Source organism: Lutra lutra, chromosome 10 (genome assembly GCF_902655055.1).
Source record: "Lutra lutra chromosome 10, mLutLut1.2, whole genome shotgun sequence".
Taxonomy (NCBI): domain Eukaryota; kingdom Metazoa; phylum Chordata; class Mammalia; order Carnivora; family Mustelidae; genus Lutra; species Lutra lutra.
This window is the reverse complement of record NC_062287.1, coordinates 76,199,610-76,216,462: the sequence shown is the minus strand read 5'-3', so window position 1 is coordinate 76,216,462 and position 16,853 is coordinate 76,199,610. Positions and strand designations below refer to the sequence as shown.

Genomic DNA, 16,853 nt, shown 5'->3' with positions numbered 1-16,853 from the left:
CTATATCAGCTGAAATTCTTAGCTACATCAAGAGCCAGTGAGATCTTACCCCCACAAAATTGCCATAGAGTAAAAAACAGCCGTCAGCAGAAATCTAAATCATATAATTCTATCTAAAGGATAGGATTTTTAGGGAGGATTTTTATACCTGGAGGATTTTTAGGGAAGACTGAATGCAAACAGAACTTGACAGGCAGAACAGCTGTCCAAGAGCTCTACTGAATGTGTGTGCATGTGTGCACATGTGTGTGTCCAATGTGTGTGTGTGTGTGTGTGTGCGTGCATGCTTTTTGTGCATGTGTGTGTGTGTGTGTGTGTGCCCATGCATACATGTATGTGTTCTCAATACAGACTCAAATGTGAGGGCTCTGGCCATACTGACCCGTTGAAGAAGCCCTGCAATTAAGTCAGAACCTTGATTTCAAAACCATTCAAGTGGATGATTCACAGCCAGTCCATTCATACTGTTTTTCAACTGGTTTCATACGCAAACATTCAGTACCTCTGGTTTTTATGGCAATAATTTTAGGCCTGCTTTTAGTTTCCTTTTTATACCATGAAATATTAATAGATACACATCACATCATTATCATGGCAAGTCTCTTTTAATATGTTTTCTTAATGTCAGACAGCCACCCAAGTCATTAATATATTGTCTGAGGCATTTTTCCCCTTTGCTCACTTACTGGATTTTTTTTTGTAATGTCTCAGTAAAGCCAATAGATGCCTAGTGAGTGCATGAATGCCTAAACTGTGAAGATAATTTTGAGTATTATACCACAAGAACAGTGTTCTGAACAGAATGGGAAATTCTGCTAGAGAGATTGTGTTAGAGACATATTCTGTTCTCCCTTTAACAGCTTTGGGCCACACAGTGACTATGGTTGATGGAAAGGTAGGGACGCTAAGAATATGTGGTCAAGTCTGGTCTTTGAAGGCAAAGTACTTTATATTTTTCACATTAAAAAACGAAAAACAAAAAATCGAAGAAAAAGCACCAAGAAGTCAAATTACTCAGTCGACAACATATAGGTGGTTTGCCAGTGAAGGAGCCCAGACTTAGACATTGCCGTCCAGACGCTAGTGCAATGATCTTCCCATTATAATAAATTAAAAGAGACTGGGTGAATAAAATTTGGTCTAATAAAACAATCACTCATAAGTTCACTATCTTAAAATAATACTATTTTAATTTTGGTGTGTTAACTTAGTATCATTTCCGTGTATATATATTTATATACTAAGTCCATTGCATATACATTCTTTTCCATTTTCCTTTTATTCCATTTGTTACAAACTATGTTATATCATGACATGATGCTTTGTATTTGCTTCAAAATCATCCCATGGTGGAGAGGAGCAAGTGTAAATGTAACAAGACAGTCCGTGAATTAGTATTCACTGAAGCTGGGTGACAGGTCCATCCTGGGGTTCATTATACTTCTCTATCTACTTTTTTCGTATAGATTTTAAATACGTACGAGAAACAAGGAAAGAAGTTTGTAAGATTTCTCTGTTGGAAAATATTTTAAAAGCAAATTAAAACATCCACTATTATTTGTGTGGTTGTCTAGAGCGGGGACTCCACTGAGATATGCTGGCCGTCAGCACGCTGACCCACCTTAGTCACCGCATTCATCTTCCTCTGTTTACACATCGCTTCAAACTCCGGTCTCAGCTGAAGCTGCTGCTGTTCCTCTTCAAAGTCCACCAGGTCCCACTCATATTCCATTCTGGCCTGTCGCTGTTTCCAAAACTCCAAGAACAATGTGACTGTAGACAAAGAAAAGCATAAAAACAACTGTAATCAAGGGATGGAGAATAAAATGCATAAGAAAATAATCTGGTTTTTTTTTTCTCCACTTTAAAAAAAAATGTTGGTTGAATGATGGTTCTTCTGTCACTACTATGTTGGCTTAATAACATGAGATAACACTGATGTAATTCATGTAAAAACTCAAGTCAATTTCATAGCAGTCCATGCAAGATAAACAATTTTAGGCACATTACTCTCTCTTCATTCAAATAATCTGAAGTAATATTTAAACTTACCTTTTTGCTAAAACCTAGATTTTGTTTGCATGGTTGTTTTTTTTTTTTTTCCCCACTGAAATCATTCAAGCAATTATACAAGTTTATCAGGCTTAGGTAAATTTAAGGAAAACATGAGAGTCATTCCCATAGCACAATCTCTGTCTCTCTGTCCCTGTCCACCTCTCTTTCTCTTTCTCTCTCTCTCTTTGTATATACATATAATTTTTAATAAACTTTCAATTGCATCATAACATACTCACAGAAAAGTACATAAAACACACCTGTAAAATTTAAAGAATTTTCACAAAATAAGCATTCCCATGGAACAGCATCAATATAAAAAAATAGAACATGACCAGCACCCCTAAAAACACACCCTATGACTCTTCTAAGATGTAAGTATAACTAGTATCCTAGCTTCTAACATCATAGGATAGTTTCACCCATCTTTGAACTTTTCATAAATGGTCACATAATATAGGTAGTTTTTGCATTAGGTTTTGTTTCGGTTCAACTTTTCTTGTAAACTGAATCCATATTGGTGTGTGTAGCAAAAGTTCATTTATTTTCATTGCTGCAGTGTTCTATTATTTAAGTAAACCATAATTTTGTTTATTCTTGAACTCATAGACGTTTGGATTATTGCCAGGTTTTTTGTTATTACAAATACTGTTGCTGTGAATATTCTTGTACATATCTTTTGGTGGGCATATGCATGCCTTTCTGGTATATATCTAAGAATGGAATACTAACACAATCAATATTAACATATAATTTTATCACCTGTGATTCAAATTTTAATGTTTCATCTGACTCATTCCCTGCCTACTTTTATTTTCTTTAATTTTTTAATTTTTAATTTTTATTTTTAAATTTTTAAAAATAGGATCTCTACCCAGTGTGGAGCCCAACGTGGGACTTGAACCTACAACCTTGAGATCAAGTCCTGAGCTGAGATGAAGAATCAGACACTTAACTGACTGAGCCACCCAGGTGCCCTTTTTCTTCCTTTAAAAAAAATTATTTTATTGTAAGAACAGCTAACCTGCTTTGTATCCTCTTAACAAATTTTAAGTCTATAGTACCTTATTATTGACTAGAGGCATGAGATTGTACAGTAGCTCTCTAGAGATTATTTATCTTATAACTAAGACTCTACGGCCTTTGATTAGTTACTCCCCTTTTCCCTCATTTCCACTAACCCCCAACAATCTCCATTCCACTCTCTGATTCTATAAATGTGACCATTTTAGATTGCTTCATGTAAATGGAATCAGGAAGGATTTCTCTGTCTGTAACTGGCATATTTCAAAGATCATAATGTCTTCAAGATTGATTGATGTTGTCACATATTTCAGAATTTCCTTCTTTTCAAGGGTGAATAACATATCAAATGTATATACCAATAGTATATATATACATATATACATATGTATATACACATAACACATTATATATATAGATATATATGTATATATGTATATGCATAATGTGTGTGTGTATATACACACACACACACACACACACACATATATGATCACAATTTCTTTACCCATTCATTTGTCCATGGACATTTAGGTAGTTTCTACTTCTCACTTACTGTGGATAGTGCTTTAATGAACACAGGAGTCCCAGCATCTCTTCAAGAACCTGATTTCAATTATCTGGAGTAAATTACTCATGAGTGGTATTGCTAGATCATATAGTAGTTCTATTTTTAGTTTTCTGAGGAATTTCCATACTGTTCTCCAGCTGCACTATTTAGCATACCCACTAACAATGTACAAAAATTTATGATAATTCTCCACATCCTCATCAGCTCTTGTCTTTTGTTATTTTGGTAATAGCCATCCTGACAGGTATGAGTTGACATCTCATTGTGATTTCTGATTTGCATTTCTCTGGTAACTAGTAATCCTAAGCATTTCTTTATGTACCTATTGGCCATTTGTATATATTCTTGGGAGAATATCTATTTGAATCCTTCATCCATTTTAAAATCAGGTTATTAGGGCTTTTTCACTATTTTTAAAAATATTTTATTTATTTGAGAGAGAGAGAGAGAGAGAGAGAGCATGAGTTGGGAGGAAGAGAAGAAGAGGGAGAAAGAATTTGAAGCAGACTCCAGACTAAACACAGAGCCTAATGCAGGGCTCAATTCCATGACTGCAGGATCGTGACCTGAGCCAAAAGGGAGTCAGATGCCTAACCGACTGTGCCAACCAGGTGCCCTGGTTGTTTTTCCATTATTGAGTTTCAGGAATTCCTTAAGTATTTTGGAGATTCGCCCCTATCAGAGATATGATTTGCAAATATTTTCTGCCATTCCATGGGTTGTCTTTTCACTATGCTGTTTTCTATGCTGCACAGAAACTTTTTTAGCTCAATGTAGTCCAGATTGGTTTTGGTTTCTGTTACCTGGGCTTTGATGTTATGTACAGGAAATCATTGCCAAGATCAATGTCATGAAGTTTTTCCTTAAATGTTCTTCTAGGAGCTTTATATAGTTTCAGGTCTTACATTTGATATTTTATCCGATTCTGAAGTGATTTTTGTGTATGGTGTAAGATAAAAATTTAATTTCATTCTTTTGCGTGTGGATATCCAATTTCTCCACATCATTTGTTGAAGAGACTAGCCCTTCCCCATCCTGTATTCTTGGAACTCTTGTCGAAGAACAGTGAACCATACATGCGTGGGTTTATTTCTGAACTGCTGTCTGTTCTACTGCTCTGTGTATCTGTCTTTATGCCAGTGCCATATTGTTTTGATTACTGTAGACTTTGCAATTTTGAAATCAAGAAGTGTGATGTCTCCAGCTTTGTTCTTTCTCAAGACCGGCCTGCCTACTTCAAGAGTCTTGTGATTCCACATGAATTCTTTTCAGTTGTTTTTCCCATTTCTGTAAAAAAATGTCATTGGGATTTTGGTAGAGATCATATTGAATATTTAGATCACTTTGGGTAGCATGGAAAAATTAATAATCTTAAGTCTTCCAATCCACGAGCATGGGGTGGCTTATTATTCCTCCAGATATTTAGCAATATGGGTATTGTTTGCTTTGCATGGTTCTAGTATGCATGTTCCAGTTTCCATGGGTTAGTGAAGCAACACAAGTCCCCCAGCATGACTCAAAATTCAGGTACTACACTATATTAACTGTGAACTGTTGCATAAATAACAGCATAAATAACCTAACTTTAGACCACAAGAAACTAGAAAAAGAAGAATAAACTAAGCACAAAGTTAGTAGAAAGAAGGAAATAACAAAGATTAGAGTGCAAATGAATGAAACAGAGACTAAACAGACAATAGAAAAGATCAATAAAACTAAGAGCTGGTTTTCTTCTTCAAAAGATAAACAAAGTAGACAAACCTTTAGCTAGACTTATCAAGAAAAAAAATAGAGAGGACTCATATAAATAAAATTAGAAATGAAAGAGGAAACAGAACAACTGCTATCATGAAATACAAAGAATCACAAAAAGACTACTATGTATGCCATCAAATTGGACAAACTAGAAGAAATGCATAAATACCTATAAACAACAACCTACTAAGACTGAATCATGAAGAAATAGAAAATCTGAACAGACCACTGACTAGTAAGAATCTTGAATCAGTAATCAAAAACCTCCTCACAAAGACAAGTCCAGAAGAAGATAACTTCACTGGTACATTTTACTAATCATTTAAAGAACTAATGCCAATCTTTCTCAAACTCTTGCCAAAAATATAGTAGGAGGGAAGACTTTCAGACTCAATTTACAAGGCCAGCATTACTCTGATACCAAAGCCAAAGACATCAGGAGAAAAGAAAACCATGGCTCAATATCCCTGATGAACACAGATGCAAAACACCTGAATAAAATAGCAGCAAGTCAAATTCAACAATACAGTAAAAAGATCATACACCATGACTAAGTAAAATTTATGCCAGGATACAAGGATGGTTCTACATGCACAAATCAATCAATGTGGCATACCACATTAATAAAATGAATGATAAATCTTACAGTCATCTCAACTGATGAAGCAAATGCATTTAAAAGAATTCATGATAAAAATTCTCAACATTATGGGTATGGAGGAAATGTAACAACATAATAGGAGGAAATGTACCAACATAGTAAGAGTCATATATGACAAGCCAACAGCTAAGATCATTCTCAGTGATGAAAAGCCAAAAGGTTTTCCTCTACCATCAGGAACAAGACAAAGGATGCCCATTCTTGTCACTTGTTTTCAATAAAGTACTGAAGTCCTAGCTAGAGCAATTGGCCAAGAAAAAGGAAGAAATGGCATATAATTTGGAAAGGAAAAAGTAAAACCTTCTCTATTTGCAAATGGCAGTAAATTATGTATAGGAAGTCTAAAGAGTCCACCAAAAATAGAATAAGGGAATTCTGTAAAGTTTGAGGATAAAAATTAATATACAAAAATTTGTTGTTTCTATAAACTAACCACATACTGTCAGAAAGATAAATTAAGAAGACAATCCCATTTCCAATAGCATCAAAAGGAATAAAATATCTATCAACAAATTTAACCCAGGAGGTAAAAGATATGTACACTGAACACTACAAGATACAGATAAAAGAAACCAAGAATACACAAATAAATGGAAAGATATTCTACACTTATGGAGTGTAAGAATTAATATTGTAAAAATGTCCATATTACCCAAGCAATCTTCAGATTCAATGCAATCCCTATCAAAATTCCAATGACATTTTTCACAGAAATAGAACAAACAATAATAAAATTTGTATGGAACCACAAAAGATCTGGAATACTCAGAGCAATCTTGAGAAAGAAGAACTAAGCAGCAGCCATCACACTGCCTGATTTCAAACCTACAGTAATTATATAATTTTATATTTTATAATTTTATACTTTATAATTTTATCTTTTTATATATTTATTTTATATTTTATATTTTTAATTTATAATTAAATTAAATTTTATAATTTATAATTTTATAATTTATATTACAAAGCTATATTAGTCAAAACAATAGAATACCTGCAAAAAAGCAGTCACATAGACCTATGTATCATCATCAATAGCTCAGATATAAACCCATGCATGTATGATCAACTAATAGTTAACAAAGGAGCCAAGAATAGTCAAAGGGGAAAGAACTTCTCTTCAATAAATGGTTTTGTAAAAACTGGATATTCAGGTACAAAGGAACAAAGTTTAATCCCTTAGACCGAATGTCCAAATCAACTCAAAATAGATTACAGACTGAATGAGCATAAGACCTGAAACCAGAAAACTCCTGGAAGAAAATATCGTGGGTAATAAGCTCCTTGACATTGCCATGGCAATGATTTGCTAGATTTGACATTAAAGCTAAGGCAACAAAGGCAAAAATAAACAAGTGGGACTATATCAAACTAGAAAGCACGGCAAAGGAAACAATTAACAAAATGAAAAGGCAACCTACAGAATGGAAGGAAATATTTACAAATTATATATCTGATAAGGGGTTAATATCATATACACAGAGAGAGAGAGTGAGAGAGAGAGAGAGAGAGAGAGATACACCTCAACAGCAAAACAAAACAAAACAACAATCCAATCAAAAAATGAACACAGGGGGCACCTGGGTGGCTCAGTGGGTTAAGGCCTCTGCCTTCGGCTCAGGTCATGATCCCAGGGTCCTGGGATCGAGCCCCGCATTGGGCTCTCTGCTAGGCGGGGAGCCTGCTTCCCTTCCTCTCGCTCTGCCTCTCTCTCTGCCTACTTGTGATCTCTCTCTCTCTCTCTCTGTCAAATAAATAAACACAATCTTTAAAAAAAAAATGAACACAGAATCTAATTAGATGTTTTTCCAAAGATAAAGAAATGGTCAACAGGGAGGCACCTGGGCGACTCAGTCTGTTAAGTGACTGACTCTTGATTTCAGATCAGGTCATGATCTCAGCATTGTGAGCTCAAGCCCCATGTTGGGCTCTGCCCTGGGTGTGGAGCCTGCTCAAGATTCCCTCTCTCCTTCTCCCTCTGCCCCCCAACCCTGCTCACATGTACATATGCGCTGGCTCTCTCTCTTTAAAAAAAGAAAATTAACCAACAGGTAACCAAAAAGAGTCTCAACATCACTCATCATCAGGAAAATGAAAATCAAAACCACAATGAGATATCACTTCACACCTGTCAGAATGGCTGTCATCAGAAAGACAAGACGTAACAAGTGTTAGAAAGGATGTAGAGATAAGGGACCCCTTGCACACTGATGGTGGGAATGTAAACTGATACAGCCATTTAGGAAAACAATATGGAGGTTCCTCAGAAAAATTAAAAATACAACTACCATATGATCCAGCAATTCTACTTCTACGTATATACCCAAAGGAAAGAAAAATCACAAATTTGAACTGATATTTGCATCCCCATGTTTACTGTGGCATGCCTTACAATAGCCAAGTCAGGGAGACAACCTGTGACCATCAATGCATGATGAACGGGTAAAGAAAATGTGGCATATACATATACAATGGAATGACATTCAGCCATAAAAAAGAACAAAATCCTGCTATTTGGGACAACATGGATGGACCCTAAGGATGTTATGCTAAATGGCATAAATCAGACAGAGAAATACAAATACTGTATGATCTCACTTATATGTGGAATATAAAAAAAAAAAAACACTTGTAGGAACAGATACAGATTGGTGGTTACTGGAGTTGGGGGTGGATGGGTGAAAGTGGTCAAAAAGTACAAATTTTGATTTAGAAGAGTAATAAGCCCTTTGATATAATGAACAGCATGGTGATTATATTTAAAACTAAAAGTTGTTAAAGACTGGACCTTAAATGTTCTCATCATAAGAAAAATAAGTGAAATGACAGATGTTAACCAAACCTACTGTGGTAATCATTTTACAATATATAAATATATATGAAATCATCATGTTGTATACATTAAACTGATACAATATTATATGTCAAATATATCTCAATAAAACTTGGGGTAGGGGAGAATAAGTGACCTAAATGTTTCAATAGAGAACTGGTTACATAAAATATGATAAGCTCATGTAAGGCAATTCTATTCAGTCATAAATACACGTACACACACACACACACACACATCCACTGCTCTGGAAGGAGTCTCCTCACTCATTGTTTAAACAATGAGTAGATTTAAAACTGTGTATAACAGTTATGTAAAATTGTATGAATACACATACCCACACACACAGAGCAGAAGATTCTGAAAAATCATGGCCAAGATAATGTTTCTACTTCTAGTAATGTTAACATTATTTTCTCTCTACTTCTATGTACTACTTGAATTTTCTATGATGGGTATGTATTTTTATTATGAACAAAAACGTAAAAAGTACTTCCTTTCTGCCAGTACAAAGCATAGTAAGCATTATTTTCAGGTCTCAACCCCTTGAACTAGTGTTGTTCCTTTAATCTAGGATATTTTATCGTCACACCTATTCCACCAACTCACCCTTTGGTTTGGCTCAATTATTTATTAGTGGTTGTACTAAAACAAATATCCCCAAAGTTCTGTTTTCCTAGAATTTGGCCACGATCCTCAAAAACCAAAGGTAAACCAATTCACTACAAGAGTAAACTTTTCCCAAAGAACAGATGGTGGCACCTTTCACCATATTTCCAGTGTCTGTGGGTCCCCCATGCGGCTGCTTCTCTATCTCTGACGAAATAGAAGGTGGCTGTGGGTGCACCATCTCTCTCATTGGAAACTTAACTGCAAACTATCGTATTTGTTGCCATTGGTGCACCTCTCCTGCACTGCTGATTCCGAGTCATGACAAAGGAAGGACTTGGTGGCCACAGGGATGAAGACACGTGGAGCTGGGCAACTAGAGGACTGTTGGTAAGATTTCTCTGTTTTCTGGTTTTCGAATCTAGGCTGCTCTCTTCAGAGCATAGCAGCTCTGCATTTAGCTCTGCTAAATCCCTCTGCTTCACACCACATCCCCATGTCTGGGTGTCTTTTTGGCTGGTTTAAGCTACCCCGGTTCTCTTGCCCAGTTTTTAAATGCACATATTGTTGAAGACTTTTTTTTTTTTTTTTTAAGTTGGAAAGAAAAGAAGTCTATTTTTCCCCAGAGTCCCCTGAGATTTGGGACATGTTTTAGAAGGCTTTAGGCTTCTTCCTGCTGACTTACTCTTACATAAAATATTTTCCTCACTGATGGCAGGAACAACTTCATGACACCTCTTCTTCTCATGTAAAATGAAAAAGATGAGATACTGGGACATTTCCAAAATTAAGGGGAACTCCACTTTACATGAAGATTTTTAACAAATGGAACTGGAAGCTGGAATCGGAATTAAACTCAGGGACTTTCAACTCAAACATTGATTTATTAGCCCTCAACAGTTGTTGATTCTTGTTCAACTTTGTGCCCATGATTCAGTGGCTTTCAGCCAACAAATATTCATGTGTACTCTCTCTTGCATTAAGTAGATGTTGAACTGGGTTTTTACCACAGCCCTGGGAGACAGTGTAAGCTGAATGAATATATACAAAGCTTCAAAAATTATTATCTCAGAGAAATTAAGAGATAATTAATAAAGACCTTTTTGGACCAAAGACAAAGGACTACAGACCACTGATGCAGACTCCATCAGTGTACTGATGCTAGCTGGCAAAGACACAAAGGTCCAAAATCATCTTTGGTATAAGGTATGCCATCTGTATATGTTATACAGATGGGCCATAGAATGCATAACACGGAGAAAGTTGTTTTTTATGTAACTATTTACTCACCCCAAATTCCCATGAATATTGCAAAGAACACTGTCGACTCGTTATCAAACAAATGGGAGATCTGTAAAAACGGCAATAACATCACAAAGTCTACTCAGTATCAAATGTCATACAAAAAGAGAGAAATTCCAAGTCTTTTCATTGTTCTGTAGTACGTACATACCTTGGAAGCCAAACATGTGGTATTTAGTCTCCAATAATCACACACTTGATCACAGAGTGGGCACATGATAATCTGACCTCCAATTGTAGGGTCACAGATCTCAGAGCTGCAGAGGGAATAGCCAAGTTATTTGCAAAGTGATGTGTTTTCAGGTGGTAGAACCACTCTTTATACAGCTTCTCACATATGGCAGGGGGGCAACAAAGCAGCAATTTCTGTAGTAGGTCAAGTCATGTTTTGAGAAACAGAACCTTTAGAGCGGACCATTAGAACAGATTGTCCCTAAAGCACCAGGTGAGGGACAGCTGTTACACTGGGATTTTTTTTTTTTTTTAATATAAATTATCTGCCTGCCATCAGGAAACATTCTGAAACACATGCCAGGGAAATCATAGCAACAGCCTCAGTTAGCGTAACAGCAAAGTGTTCTGTGTGGGCAATTCAGCTGCACTCACCTGTTTGAGTTACTATGCATGGATAATAAGCCGTAAATGAAACACGCTAAGCCAACTATAGCTGCAAAGGACAGCATCTCGGTGTAAAATCCAAGAAAGACAAAATACATGGCAATTTTTTCTCCAAAATAATTCCTATGAAAGAAGGTAGAAATAAGATCAAAGGTTAGAAGCATGATATCCTCCAGAGAGCTTTGGTTTTTGTACTCAGACAAGACCTATATTCCTCTCTCCCTTGCTCTCTAGCCCTGAAATCTTGGTAAAGTTACTAAACTCTCCTCACTTTGGTTTCCACAGCACAAAATGCAGGAGGGTGCTTATCCACAGAATTGGTATAAGGACTGAAGGAGAGAACACACATAAGTCAGACACCAACTGAGCATAAGTTAAGCTTTAATTTTGAAACATTAAGGTAATTTGAAAAGCTTCTAAGTTTTAAGGAGAGTTTAAATGTATTGAAATAAACTGTAGAACATTCTGCAATGTAACTTCTAGCAATTAACAAGATCAAAATCACTTTCACAATGTGAATGGAGTTTCATTTTATTTCTCTTTCTAATATAAAGAAGGTTCTCTGACTACATCAGACAAGAGTGGTTCTATGTATAAACTTCCTTCTTCCTGCAATTTTTAATCTCTGATGGATGTTTATAGGATTGTGAGATAGGTAGCAAAACAAGGAATTAAAAATGACTACTTAATAAGAGTTCCATAAGGGGCGCCTGGGTGGCTCAGTGGGTTAAGCCTCTGCCTTTGGCTCAGGTCATGATCTCAGGGTCCTGGGATTGAGCCCCACATCAGACTCTGCTCAGCAGAGAGCCTGCTTCCCCACCCCCTCTCTACCTGCCTCTCTGCCTACTTGTGTTCTCTCTCTCTCTCTCTCTGTCAAATAAATAAATAAAAATCTTAAAAAAAAAAGAGTTCCATAAAATACTCAGTTCAGCCATTGCTTTACAAAGTTAAAAAGTTAGAGCACTACTTGTCCTAAATGCTTTTTTTCTTGTTTCTGTTTTTGTTTTTAGACCAAGCCCCCCTTAAGGTATCCCTTAAGGAATCTAAGAATATAGTTCTCTCTGTCTCAAAAACCACATTTCTTAAAACCAGATTAATCCTACCTATCCATATAGAGTTCAGCTCATCAAATCTGTGAAACCTTTCCACAGTTTCCAAGACAGGTGTGATCCTTCTGGGTTCTAACAGCAAGCTGTATCACAATCTATTACATCACTTAATATTAGCTTATAATGTCCATACATGTTCAAAAAGAAGATAATTATGAACATAAGGGTATAAACTTAATTTCCAAATATTTACATATTTTCTTGTATTCAATATTAATTTTATTGAACCTCATATTCTTCAGTACTCAAAATTCCTAATCTTTTCTAATTAAATAGGCATCTCACTGCTTCTACCATCTTTCATTTCTCTTGCTCTGTCCTCAAATCACTATAAACTTGAGATTAAATAACAACTCCACCATAGTCCCTTGTTAATTTGCCACTCACAAATTCCTTGTTCACTTACATTTGGGACAAGTGAACTTTTTTCTTTTCTTTTCTTTTTTGCTTAAAAATATAGCAATTACTTCAATACTGCATAACATCAAAATCTCTCTTTTTTTAAAGATTTTGTTTATTTACTTGAGAGAGAGAAAGAGAGAGAGCATAAGTGGGGGTAGGGACAGAGGGAGAAGGAGAAGCAGACTTCCTGTTGAGCACAGAGCCCAACACGGGTCTGGATTCCAGGACCCTGAGATCATGACCTGAGCTGAAGGCAGATGCTTAGCCAATGAGCAACCCAGGCATCCCATAACATCAAAATCTTTTAATAAAGGATAAAAATATTTGATTTTGTAGAATTCACTCTTCATCATATCTATTTCTATGTGCTGTTTGTTTTTTTTTTTTCAAGATTTTATTTATTTACTTGACAGACAGAGATCACAAGTAGGCAGAGAGGCAGGCAGAGAGAGAGGGGGAAGCAGGCTCCCCGCTGAGCAGAAAGCCCAATGTGGGGCTTGATCCCAGGACCCCAAGATCATGACCCAAGCTGAAAGCAAAGGCTTAACCCATTGAGTCACCCAGGTACCCCTCTATGTGCTGTTTTAAAAATTACAAAACCAATCATTTTTTTAAGTGAAGATATCAATACTACTGCTACAGATTTAACCTAAAAATTCTTTGGGAATTTATAAAGAAACCAGATATTTCAACAAACCTTATTTTTAAAGAACTATCTTTTTCTCCCTTTCAATTTTCAAGAATCTTATTCCTTGACAATTAAAAGAAGAAAGTCCTCAAGAACTCCAGACCTTTAATTAGTATTAAAAAAATATTTATTTTTTATTTTTTTTTTTAAGATTTTTTATTTTATTTATTTGACAGAGAGAGATCACAAGTAGACGGAGAGGCAGGCAGAGAGAGAGAGAGAGGGAAGCAGGCTTCTTGCTGAGCAGAGAGCCCGACGCGGGCCTCGATCCCAGGACCCTGAGATCATGACCTGAGCCGAAGGTAGCGGCTTAACCCACTGAGCCACCCAGGCGCCCCTAAAAAAATATTTAAAAGAGAAATTCTCAGATGAGCATTTGTTATATGGAATCATAGAAGTTATTTTACTAAACTTTGGACTGGGAAGCTTAACAATCACAGATTAACAACTAATACATCTCTTACAAATGTAAAATGCAAAAGACATATCTCAAATATGTATTATGATAAAAATGTACACAGTATTGAAATATTTAAGATGTTAAATTATCTCACTATTCATAACAAAGAAAATGAGAGAACTCTAATAATATGAGATATTCTATAAAGACTCAAATATAAAGAGAATCTTTCTTTTGATATTTATTTTTAGAAAAATGAGCCTTATATTCACACCTATGGTATATGGTACTTCTTAATCTGCCCATTTCACTTAGTAGACTTTGAGCCCATCTGTGGCCCTAGAGCATCTCAACAGCCCACTGACAGGTAGGAGATACTCATTGATATTGTTTGTGAGATCTAGTGAGAAGGTATTGGTCCAATTTTGTATTTCCAAGACTTAGCGTAAGCCATAGCAAATAATCAAAAGAATGATGATATAATTGAGCTGAGTGTGGGCTTGAGGAATGAGCAAACATGTGGAAACATTTGGTTAAAAGGGATTCATTTTTATAGTGAATTTATGGACATCTGAGACTCTTAGCTATTAAACTTAATAGCATTTGAATAGCACCATTATACTCACTATAAATAGATTTATTCTAAGCTATTAGCTATATAGGCATATACCAAGTATTAAGTCACTCAAAATAGGTGACATCAAAAGAAAAAATATAGAGAGCTCTTAAACTGGAAAGAAAAAATAGGATTGGAGGGCATATAACACTGAAGACTGATAAACCAATGACAGCAACCTCAGTATTTCTATTTTTTCTTTAAAAATAAAATGTAATGTGACAAAATGACCAGCACCCCAAAGACAGGAAAACTACAAATGTTTGAACATGGAACTTAAGTTTGGTGTAGAGGTCATGCGAACTATGTGAAATCTCAAAAATCAGACTCTTAAATTCTAAACCCCTTTCTACCAAGTCATCCCGTCTTCCTTTTTTTTTTTTTAATTTTTCCATGTTCAATCATCCACTAAATGCAATAAATTTTGTTATAAAAATATTTTTCTAATTCATAGTCTCCTCTCTTTTCTCTTACCAGTATCTTGCATATGACCTTGAATACCTATTACTGAAAATTTTTTTTTTAAAGATTTTATTTATTTATTTGTCAGAGAGAGGGAGGGAGAGAGAGCAAGCACAGGCAGACAGAATGGCAGGCAGAGGCAGAGGGAGAAGCAGGCTCCCTGATGAGCAAGGAGCCCGATGTGGGACTCGATCCCAGGACGCTGGGATCATGACCTGAGCCGAAGGCAGCTGCTTAACCAACTGAGCCACCCAGGCGTCCCTATTACTGAAAATTTTTAATAGCCTCCTTACTTCCCTGACTTCAGTCTTGCATCCATCTTTCATCTTCCTTATTTCCAATGAGGTGATGGTTCTAAAGCAAAACCTGAACCATGTCCTTTTCCTCCTTCAAATGGTTTTTATCCCTTCTTTTAGCAATGTTCTGCATGATGTTGCTGATAAACATTTAAGTCTCGCCTGCATTGGTTCCTACATGAAGAACTAAAGGTGTAAAGCTCTTCCTCAGCCCCGTGCTCTGTACTACTTTTCTCTGCCTGAAACATTCTTACCTAACTTGTTTACTTTGGAACTTACTATTTATCTTTCAAGACACAGCTCCAGAATAAGTGCTGTGAAGAATTTCCCTGAGGTCGTCATAAAAGTAGGTGCTTTTTCATCTGTGCTCTGTTCTTTCATGAGTATCGCTCTGTTATAATTATTATATATTTGGGTGTCTTCCTGTGAATATATTCATATTAGGAAACCATGTTCTGATTATCTTTGTAGCCCTACTTTCTTGCCTGGTATCTAGTGATGTTCACTGGGTGCCTGGGTGGCTCAGTCGGTTAATCATCTGCCTTTGGCTCAGGTCATGATTCCAGAGTCCTAGGATCGAGCCCCACATCATGCTCTCTGCCCAGCATAGCCTGCTTCTCCCTCTCCCTGCTGCTACTCCTGCTTGTACTCTCTCTCTCTGTCAAATAAATAAATACAATCTTTAAAATAAATTAATAAATAAATACTCATTAAAGGAACTGTGTGCATTGTAATCATGCATCTGTGGATAATTCCTTTCTCTTTTTAGGGATGTTTTTCTATCATCTTGCTATCAAGAGCTACCAAGTCTCTAAAACTTTTCCTAAAAACCATAAGATCAACAAGGAGAAGAAATAAAACTACACCCAAAACAGGCCTTCAGCATCATGACAAAGAACACCATGATCTTCAAATTACCTGTAAGTAATTAAGCCCAATTCTAACAGAGCATCTGCCACCTGCTGCCACAAACCTGAGGTACCAGAGAGCAAGGAAGAAGATGCTTAAGAAGTTCCAGGTTGAAAAAAAAAAAAAAAAAAGAAAAAGTAAAGTAAGGAAAGACATTAGACAAATTTAGACAAAATAACCCCCAGGGGGAGAAAAAGACATAATTAAATGTCATAATACTGAACCCATGTGGGACATGGTAATTCCTAGCGCTGGCCAAAAGAAAGGGATCTGAAAATAAGCAAGAGTGGCAGCCTCAGAGAAGCAACATTCTAGGGGAAGACTCATCTATAAAGGGCGGTACTCCTTAAAGTAGTGGCAGTATAGAGAAAGAAGAAAATAAGAAGGACAGTTAGGATCCTGTGGATCCTGTGGATCCTAGACAATAGGCACACACTATCATTCATAGAAGAAACTGCATGGAATAGTAAAGGACTAGCAGAAGAGTGCACTCTAATGCTAGAAACTCTGTGATTTAATTACAAATAGAAAAAAGCAGACCATG

The 16,853-nt window shown here is 36.2% G+C and overlaps 1 protein-coding gene across 5 annotated transcripts in view; it reads right to left on the bottom strand.

Moving 5' to 3' along the window:
- The window catches only part of ANO5 (anoctamin 5), a 106,336-nt gene that overhangs the window by 31,751 nt on the left and 57,732 nt on the right, over positions 1-16,853 (bottom strand). For all 5 annotated transcript variants that reach the window (XM_047692444.1, XM_047692440.1, XM_047692441.1 and 2 more), the window contains 4 exons: positions 11,416-11,550; positions 10,961-11,066; positions 10,798-10,858; positions 1,622-1,773 (listed from right to left, as the gene is read on the bottom strand). In XM_047692444.1, the coding sequence (XP_047548400.1) occupies positions 1,622-1,773; positions 10,798-10,858; positions 10,961-11,066; positions 11,416-11,550 (454 nt within the window). The remainder of the gene's footprint in view (positions 1-1,621; positions 1,774-10,797; positions 10,859-10,960; positions 11,067-11,415; positions 11,551-16,853) is intronic.